This window comes from Apteryx mantelli, chromosome 1 (genome assembly GCF_036417845.1).
Source record: "Apteryx mantelli isolate bAptMan1 chromosome 1, bAptMan1.hap1, whole genome shotgun sequence".
Classification (NCBI taxonomy): Eukaryota; Metazoa; Chordata; class Aves; order Apterygiformes; family Apterygidae; genus Apteryx; species Apteryx mantelli.
The window spans coordinates 220,447,838-220,458,203 of NC_089978.1; the positions used below are offsets into that span (position 1 = coordinate 220,447,838).

General features: G+C 45.8%; 1 protein-coding gene across 1 annotated transcript in view; it reads left to right on the forward strand.

Annotated features, from left to right (window-relative positions):
• The window catches only part of EXOC4 (exocyst complex component 4), a 390,836-nt gene that overhangs the window by 346,353 nt on the left and 34,117 nt on the right, over positions 1-10,366 (forward strand). The window contains exons 15-16 of the mRNA XM_013946956.2: positions 5,703-5,844; positions 9,853-10,031. Of these exons, the coding sequence (XP_013802410.1) occupies positions 5,703-5,844; positions 9,853-10,031 (321 nt within the window). The remainder of the gene's footprint in view (positions 1-5,702; positions 5,845-9,852; positions 10,032-10,366) is intronic.

Genomic DNA, 10,366 nt, shown 5'->3' on the forward strand with positions numbered 1-10,366 from the left:
TCTCCCGGCATTTGCCATTCCTCAGATATCTCACAGATCGTGACCTTATAGTGCTAAAAGCTGTAGGAACAGGAGACCTACAGAGCTTACAGTCCACGTGGCAGTGATGGATCAAAATATGTTATCCAGGGTTTACACGCTGAAAACTAAAGAACGGAGGGAGAAAGTGGCATGCCAGAGCTTCCCAGAAGAGTCTCGAGCAGAGACAAGAGTTAACCCCGAGTCTCCAAAAGCGTGGCACAGCACTTTTAAGCCAGAGCAATTCCCTTTTGCATGCCTGTATTTGCAATTGTTTCTGGGTTACATCTTCTGGAGAGCAAGGGAGGAAGAAACTAAAGTTTAAAAGGATGTGAGCTGGTCCCTAACGTTACCTGTGGGGCAGAGCCCGGCTCTCACACTACGTCTCTTTTCCAAATACTAGTTTTCTCCCGGCAGAGCTGTAATATTTCATTGCAAGTCTATCCCCCTTCTCCCTATAAAGCGAGCCTGCCTAGTCCTGTGAAAAACACGGGCATTTTGCAGGTTTAGTTCACAGGTTCAGGTTGCGCTGTAGCCAAGGCAGAGCCTGTGACCTTAGATTGATTTCTCTCCTCGCGCTATTAAATCATTCGCGTGCTAGCCGTCGCCCTGTTCGAGCAGGATGCGGGCCGAGCGCGCTGTTGTAGGCCTTGACTGGTTACGGAGGCTTGTTTACGGCGAACGCTGCGGGTTCGGTTTAATATTCCAGCGGTCGAGTGATTTACATCCATCGATTTACAAGGCACACTCTGTCGAGAGGCACCAGCATCGCGCTGAATTGCAAAATGATTGAAATCATTGGTGACAACTGGTGTGTTAAGTTTATTTTTCTCAGGTTTGCTGGAATGAAACGTTCCTTCCCCTTTGAGTGAGATGTCTTGGCTGTGCCTCCAGCAAGCTGAAAAAAAGAAAACCCCCAAGCAAAACCTCCGTTATTTTCCAGCGGCCCAGGAAGCCCAGTTAAAACAAATGAAATTAATCTGCTTAGGCTGCAAGATGATAAGGACCTATGGAACAAGTTGTTGGCCTCTGCTTACCCAGCTGTTGGGTATTTTGGCCCGGATAGCTCATGTTTGACTTTGTGTGAGTGGGCCAAGGTACTTACAAAGGATCATAAGGGGAAGAAGAAATGGATGGCTGCCTGTCCTGCTAATCCGCTGAATTCTTCTTCCAGCTGTTCAGCTGGAGATGTCTCCCTCTGCCCTGTAGGCAAAGAGCTCAGAGTATATTCTGATTTGTTAAACGTCCGGGCAGTGCAGGGTCACTCTTTGAGCACGTACGCAATCGTCGGCCAAGCTCAGCACCCTGAACTCTCTGAAGAGCCGTCCTTCTCCAAAAACAGCACCAAATTAAAGATGCTTTTTATGGTTTCTCAGGGCCCCTCAATATTTTAGGCTCTGGTTGTCTCATGCTGCTACAACTCCCTCTCTGGGTTCGTATCATCAAGGATGATGGAGGTAAAACCATTCTGAGCGAATCTTGAGGAAACGATATTTCCTCAATGGATGGCACGGCAGCGGAGCGGTCCTTTCCAGGTGGCCAAAGGAGGAGAAAGGCACGTTGATGGCTCATCTCGAGGCTGGTGGCTATTGCCGGAGAAGTTGCCAAGCAGTGTGACGTGAGGGCCTGCGGTTGGGCTCAGATCAGTTGCAGGAAATCTCGCTTGAAGGATTTTTGAGTCTGAAAGGAAGAATGATCTCATGATTAGTCTGGGGCATCAGTCTGGGGCTGCGTTCAGCTTCCTACAGCGTTGCAAGTTTGCAGCCCCTTGGCTCACTGCTTACCCCGCTTTTTCATGTCCTCTCCCTATTAGTGTAGCTGAACCTCCATTAATTTGGCAGGGGGAGGAGGAGGTTGTTTTGCAGATTCTCTATCCTTTGCCTGCTCATCTTTTATCAGTTTTTTTCCTTTCCTTGTGGAAAGGGAGGTATGAGGAGGAGGGTGGCCTCCAAAAGGAGGCTCTGATCTTGAAAAGCAAACGTACGCTTCAGTGACCTTGTCTGGCAAGGGAGAAATCAGAGGATGTTTCCCAAGCCAGCACCTACTAGCTTGAGTCTTCCTCCACCCCGTGGGGGCTATGAACACCCAGAAGGACTTGTGTGCTCTGGAGTTAAGTAAGCAACAGATTGTCGCTGTCTCTCTCCTCTTATCCCCACTGACAAATATAATTACAGCTTCACTTAAATTGCTGTAAATGAATTCTGGAGAGCAGAAAAATGTGCGTGCGTCTCTCCCCTGCATCAGAAATTAGCTGAGTCTTGCATTTCGGTGGATGGGTCCATCCATCTCCACCGCTTCCAGGGAGGCAGTGCTGGAGCAAGCTGGAATGAAATCACCCGAGGCTGCAGCCCTGCATCGCCGTCACCTTCCTAAAGAGAGCCGATTCCTCCGGGTGCAAAGGCTAGCCCAGCTCCAGGAGCCGGGCCAGTAGCAGCTTCTCCAAGAAGTTTAGGAATTTTATTATCAGTTGACTAAAAACAGATTTTTTCATTAGTAAAGGGGAGGCTTCTTACTGTGTACCGTGACCAAATAAGTGCCCCTAGACCAGATGCTGCATCATCCAGAAGTCCTGCCACCCTCCCGTGAAACAAATGGCACTTGGGGGGGGGGTCTCATAGCTTAGGGGTGGATGGCAGCTGGACAAACACCTACTTCTCTCCCAAAGCGCCTTCCCTCTTAACACAGTTATCTCGAAATAGAGGCTGTGTAAATAAGCCAATCGCCCCAGCCGATAATTTCTTTTTCTTTGTGGAGGAGACCTCAGTCGATAGAGGGAGACTTGGAGAAGCGTCTCTCTCTGTTTCGGGCGGGAGCGATCCTTATTATTTCCATTCAGCCTGGGCAGATTATCGCTGCCGTTTCCCTGTTTGTTTCTCTTTTACACTTCAGGCCAGTTAATTATGTTCAGCAGTACTTGCCAGGCTCTGAATTTCTTTATCCATTACAGTCTCTTTGTTAAAAAAAAAAAAAAAAAAAAACTTCATAAATTTCTCTGTGGTTGGAGGATGGTTTCATCTGTGCACATTTTTTTCTGTTGTAATTCACAGTAAAATTAGATGCACAATTAGGCACTTGGGTTCGTGCAATCTTTTCCTTTTGCTTTGCTGCTCCCCTGTAATTGTACCATTCTGTCTTACGTGTTTACCTCTATTTCAGTTTGTTTTGCGCAGAATAGAGTGGGACTTTTTATTCCATCGTTTCTTCTTTTCTTTTCAGACTAGATTTGAAGGTGCATTTAGTTTTATGGGCGAATCCAAAGATCAGTGAGGTTCCTCTTTCAAAGCAGGTCTTTGGCTATATAAACAGCAGCAAGTGACATTTATTTAATCAATCTCCATCCAAATGGAAGTTTATTGTCAACAGCTCCTCCCTGATGTACAAGTCCATTGTGTACAGAGTTGAGCTGATGTCTGGCTAAGTGTTTGTCTGTTGCGTAGCTAACGTTAGTGTAAGAAAAGAGAATAAGAGCCATTTATTACTGCCAGCAGATAGCATATCTCCATTACTCAGGTTGATCACAGAATGACTATGAGCTCAAAATATGAAGAAACCATGAAAAAAGCAGATACAGCAGAGCAGAAGAGATGGGGAAGCCCTAGTGGCACTGGTCATACCTTGTTCTCGAATACGGCTCTGGTTAGCTGTGTTCCAGAAAAACTAAATGTAAACTGGAAGGGGTGCTCAGAAGTGCTCCTAGGGTGTAGAGAGGATGGAAAGCCTCCCTTGGAGGCATCAGTGAGAGCAGGCTGCCTCTTTCACCTCTCAGGAAGTTTCTGACTGTTCATTATAATGCAGCAGAAACTAAATGTCAGGGATGGGGAGCTACTTACCATAAAGAACAACGTTGGCATATAAAGAACCAAATTTAAAATGGGCATGAATAAGTTTAGGCTGGAAATTAGGACTTAATCTCTACCTTCACTGTTAGAGAAGTGAGGTTTTGAAGGAGCCCCCAAAGGAAGTAAAGAGGGTAGAAATCTGAACAATTTTAATACAGCACACAAGTTTCTCCTCGAGACTATGGGACATGATGCTAGCAAGGGCTGGACTTGATGATCCAGGAGGTCTCTTTCAGTCATGTTGTTTAATTCAAGAGGAAGATGCTGCAGCGGGGCTGCCTGATTTCAAACATTGCTAATCATCCTTTGCAGGAAGACATTTCTAAAGTGATGCTTGAACAAGGGCTCAAACTCAGATATTTGGGATGAGCTTCCTCTAATCAGGACAGAATATATGATAACAGCATGTTATTCTTATTAGTGAAACTATTTCTTTAGCTCGAGTGGCAGTAATTTGTGTTGCAGGGGAGAAGGTTCTAGATTCAGGCAGTATTGTTAAAATATAGGGGGTAAAAGCTGTAGGGTTATATCTTCAGTGGCTGTATTCCAAAAGAGACAACGTGCTCTTGTGGTCCAGATAAACACAGGGACACCCCTTAATCCTGTCAACTGGACTGGCTTTGTCATGGTGATTTATGCCAGTATTTTAAGTGCTTCTTAATCCAGGATCAGGAAGACTCAAGATGGTGCTGTAATCAGCTTTGGCTTCAGTGAGGCTAAGAAAAAGCATTGGAGGATTTGTTCTGACTCTGCCATAACGCTGTCAGCCCGCAGAACTAGCTTCATCAGAGCCCACCAAGGTTAGAGATTCTCAAGAACAGAGGCTTTTTCAAGACATCTCAGTGGGAGGAACACAGGCATGAGGCCCCTTAGGTATGTCTGAAGATGTTAGTCCTGGCTAGATCCTAATTTGGGGATGGTATATATAGGACAGCAATCCACAGGTCTTGATTGAAGATGGGATGAATCACATGATGCCACCACCAAAATGTTCACGGCTATGAGAACGGAGACAGGGGTTGAGGGATGTAGAGGAAGGTTGTGTGGCTCGCTCCATGCAACGGTTTGAATCCAGCATGGCACCCAGCTTGTGATGTGGCCTTAGTCAGGTTGCTCTTTTGCTCTGAGTTTATCTTCTGAAGCAGAAATACTGGTTGTTTCCTGGCTTATAGTGGGATGGTGGTAAATAATTGATGAAAGCATGTCTGCTCCCCGGGACTTCTGCAGATGTTCTGAGCGCTGAATAAATGTTTTTTTCAGTCACAGCTGTCCTCTGTGCACAAACAGCACCTTTGTTCAACTTTGGAGATGGGTCCACGATCAACTCGTATCTTTTGCCTGCTCTTCAACTGCTTCACTGCCTAAAAGCTGTGTTTTATTAGCAAGATCAAAGGAAGCCTCCCAGATGCCTCTGGAGGGATTGGGGGCAGGCAAAGAGATTAGATGATTCACTTGAGATTATGTGGGGAAGTCTGTGGTGACCAAAAAGGGATATCTTTCCTGTCAGTGCCATGCTGTGGCTCCTGAGCAGGTCTTCTTTTCTTACTCTGAGCAAAGCAAGATAAATGTTCCTGGAATTTGCAGCTACAGAAATACCCATCACACAGCAATATCCTTCCAAGCAAATGTATTCTGGTGGTTGATTAAACCCCTCAGATTCAGTTTGGGATTTAATCAATTGCAGTTTGTTGCTTCATATACTCCCGGATTATAGACATTACTGCTCAGCCAAAGCTGGGAGAGAACATGTGTATTTAGGATGGAAGCAGACAAGATGCTGTAGTTGCTAAAGCAGAGCTGTCCTGATTAAATATGTCACAAATTTATCCTCTCTTCTTTTGCTAGCCCTGTCTCCTGGCCAGGATGGCCATGCCAGTATGGAGCACCTTCCAGCATCCGAACAGATCATGCAAAGCCTTAGCGAGCTGGCCAAGTCTTTTCAAGAGATGGCTGACCGCTGCCTGCTGGTTCTGCATTTGGAAGTCAGGTAAAAGCCCTGAATGCAGGGATTGCGGGTGAGCTCTGGAGGCTATGGGCTGAGGTTGTGTCCAGAAGCACCTATTATGGCACCTAAGGCAGATATATTTGTCTGCTGTGGCATCTAAGTTCAAGAGAGTGAGGGTCATTCCAGAAATGCCAGATCCCATCAGCCTTGGGTGACCAAAAGTGAGATGGAGACATGATACCTAAACTGGAAATTCACAGGGAGGCTGAGTTCAGCACCTGCCTTTCTTCAGCTGTTGTGTAGAGACCTATGGATTGGCAGTGCTGACTATTAAGTTTTATGAACCATTACTCTCTGATCTGAACTTGGCTGCTAGGTAGCTGTCTGTCTTAAACAGCACTGTAATTCATCTACGTATGGACCTGAGTAATTAGATTTCCCTCTCCCAGAAGATGTTTGACTCTCAGTGAAGTAGAAATGATCCTGGCAGTACAGGTCATGACTGCTCTTCAAATTCCGTAAGCGCAGATCTCTTGGTCCTGATGCGGGGGGACGGGAACACAAAAGAACTGTCACTCTTCCATTGTCCCCTTATGTGTCAGAGACTAGGAAAAATGAGTTTTCTGGGGCTTTGTTCTTAGAAAATTGCACAGTGATATTTTTATAGTCTAACAGGTGTCTGCGCATTTATCACCCATTGTGCTTTGGATTGCAAATAGGAGCTTTTCTTACTACTTTTTCAAATAGTAGCAGAAAGTGGGGAAGGGGGTGAGCACCAGCTGGATTTTTTAAAGGACTGGATAATTTTATGATGTCTCTGACTACACATGCAAATATCAAAGGCAGCAAATCTCTTTCTTCAGGCTGCCAGCCGTCCACTGTGGGGCTGGGAAGATATTTTTTCCCTCACGCATCGCATTGGCCAGGTGTATTTTCATTGCTTCGCTTTCTCTGCAGCATCAAACATAAGCGAATGTCAGAGGCAGGCAGTGAGATTTGATGGACCATCAGTTTGTTGTGCTGTGACATGTCCTGAGCCATATCGTGTAGTGGTGTACATTGGCAGAGCTCTGGTGAAGTCAGTGTGTAGCTTTGAACAAAATACACATTAGTTATTGTCAGCAGCCCTTCAACCTGCTATCCATCATCTGCTGGCCACTTTATTGTAGGCATCGCAGATGAGCCGGGGCTTGAAGGATTTGAGAAAGAGATCGTTAAGATATGGAAATGGAGCGGGTTTCCAGCTGAGATGTATTACTAGGTGATGCCAGAGCTGACCTGGACTTGTGGTGTCAGCACCAGCCTGAACAGGTTTCTGCCCTGGGTCCGCCTGGGCTTCCCATCACACTAGACGCTTGAGTTGTAAGCAGAAGTAAGTGCAAATGCAATTCGGGAAGAGTTTTGGCTGTCATTTCGGAGCAGACCATTGCCCACCTCCTCTAGCCTCCCAGTCTGGAGCCCCAGTCTGATGCTGTAAATACACCAAGGCGTGTTACACTGCCCAAGGGGTGAAAAGGAGTGAGAAAGAGGTATGCTCACGACGAGTAAAATCCCCGTAGGGGTTAGAGCTCCCCCCAGTCATTCACCCTGCTTGCAACCACCTAGAGCAACAGTGAGAAAAACACAGTCCTTCTGGTGGCTGTTTTCTCTGCAATTACGATGCCAGCTCCCAGAATCCGTGTCATTTCCGAGGTGCATCGTACAGCGTGTTTTCATTCACAAAAGCCCCGCGCTTTAAGCAAGCACTCACAGGACATTTGTAAAGAGCCTGGGGATTTTATCAGGCCTCTTGCTGTTGCAGGTGCAGTCTAAGAAAACGCGAGCAAACAGCAAAGCAGATTTGAGACTACAGAATGATTTGCTCGTTCACGGCTTTGCCAGATGTGGCTTGGCACCATCCTGGAGCTAGTTTCTCCTTCTCCAGAACCGTGTGAGCATGATCTGGGGCCACTGGTCACTGGCATTCGGGTTTAACAGAGTGGAGGCAAGCAGAACCTGGTCCTTGGTTTATATTCACTTCCTTAAGTTAAATCTTTTGGCACATTCAGGTCATTAACCATTTCTTCTGTTACAAATGCATAGGAAGTTTTTACTACCGATTCTGTCTGTTGTAGTGTTTTTCTATAAAAAAGCTCTATATAAAATTATATAGGAGCAGGCACTAAAGAATAAGAACAGAGGTAAGCCAGTGTGTCTTTTGTGCCAGCTAGAAAAGCCTTGGGGTTACCCTAAGTTGAAGTTGCATGTAATGGCCACCTCAAGGACATTTCCCAGGAGGATGGGGGGTTATCAAAACCAGGATATACCCAGCATAGCTTCTCCCACCCCAACACAGCTGCCCGCTGCTTGGGCCAGTCCTGTGCTAACTTGAAGTCTCAATGTACTGAGGATCCTCAGTGATGCTTTCAGTGCAGTTGTACAGCTTCACTCCAGTAATGCAAGCGATATTTCATCTGGGCTATGTTTTGGTCATGTTTCCCAGCCAGATGATATTCAAAAGAACCCGAACGACCTCCTGCCTTCAATCCCCTGTTGTGTGATGTGAGTGAAATCCAAGCACTACAGAAGTCAGAAGGAGTTTTGCTATTGGACACCGCATTTTCCTTTATAGGTTCTAAAGAAATGACTCAACACCCTAATTATGTTTTTTTGCAGAACCCTAATAGAGGAGTTGAGTGCACAGGATTTTTCCAGTGATGTAAGGGATGATGGGAGATCACACTGCCTACAGACCTTCCACTGAGCAGGCAAACTGAAAAGAAAAAATTTGCAAGGGTGTTAAATGCTTGGGAATAGGCACAGCCTTGGCCTGCTAGTTATTGTTTCATGTTCCCTGGCTCACTCTTTTTGCCATTTATAACTGTTATTAGGGCTTACAGTGCATGGAAGGAGATTTCATTCAAGCGCCTGTATTGAAGTGCTTGCTGAACCAGCATGTGTGAGGCTGGAGAACCTGGTGAAAGGCACTTGGCATTTTACCAGTGACAGTGTAGGTCAGATCTAATGACAAAGGGTCCTTTGTATCTCTAAAGCTAGGACAATGACATGTCACGAGGAGGATGCATTTAAGGCAGAAATTACCTGCTGTTTCTTAAAATCATTGTTATTTTTCACATGGTGGAACATTAAAAGGAAAATAAGGCAATACTTTGTATAAGGTGTGTTTAAAACACTACCGCGGTGTATTCTGCTTGTTCTGTTTTTTTATTATTATTAAAAGAAGGATTTACTTTCACTGGAGCTTAACTGTGCTCAGTAGCAACTGTGTATCCCTACAACATCCTATATACGTGGTTTTCCCACTGGGCAATCAGCAGTGCTTTCAGAAGTCTCGTGGCAAAGTCAAGTCAAGGTCAGCACAAACACGCTAACGTTTGGAGGGAGAAATAAAAGACACAACTGGCTTCAGCAGCAGCCTTAAACTCTTCTAAGGTGTTAAGGAAACGCTGCTCATCAGATTCTGTTTGAGGACTGGCTAACACATGAAAGGCTGGGTTAATTATTTAAAAATTGTAAACCCTGAAGGCCTCCAGGGAGTGGTAATGAGACAAAAAGCCTTTTTCTGCTAGGCCTTCACGTCAAAGCAAGCAGAAGGACATAGGAAAGTTCAGACATCCTCCAAGGATCTTGGAGCTACTTGGTGAGTTGGGAGAAGGAGGTTCTGAGGTTGACAGCAAGGCCAGGAAGCACATTTTCCTCACAGAGGAATGGCCTCTGCAGTTCTCCTCCTCCTTACCAGTCTCAGCTGAGAAACCAAAGACAAAACAAGCAATGGAGACCTATTCTGCTCCCTCCAAATTGTTTGCTGATGACTCTTGAGACCCCTGTTTTGTGATTGATGGTTTTTCATTGCCTCCTCTGGGACCTGTGCAGGCTTTAGAGGATTTGAGCATGTGGAGTTGTCAAGTTGTTGCTGGCATTTCTGTTCATGAAAAAAAGCATCCTGCTGCAGCAGTTTTCCCATCTAGAACCATTTTTTCAGTATCACCCGCTGTCATTTTAACATGTCGGGGTTGCTCTGTTATGACATTTCTCTCTTCTGTCTTGTAGGGTTCATTGCTTCCACTATCTGATCCCGCTGGCTAAACAAGGGAACTACGCCATCATTGCCAACGTGGAGAGCATGGATTATGACCCCCTCGTGGTCCGGCTCAATAAGGACATCAGCGCTATCGAGGAAGCCATGAGCGCCAGCCTCCAGCAACACAAGTTCCAGTACATCTTTGAAGGTGAGGCATTCGTCAACGGGTCTGTGGCTGCTGTTGTCAGAGAGGAATATGGGGAGGGGATGAGGGAGGCGGTCTCCAGTGTTTGATACTATCAAGAGTTTGGTTCAGACGAAATGACTCCATTCTTTGCCCAAAACTGAAAAATCCGTGTCTGGGTAAGACACAGATTGATAAGTGAGACCCATGCAAATACAGGGTGCTCAAAAACCCTGTTGCCTCCACACCATTTCTGAGTGTATCTGGCTGAATAGAAGAAACGGGCTCATGATGAAAGCAGTAAGTTGATGAACACACAGGACACTTCTTCCACGGGAAGCCATAGAGCGTGCATATAT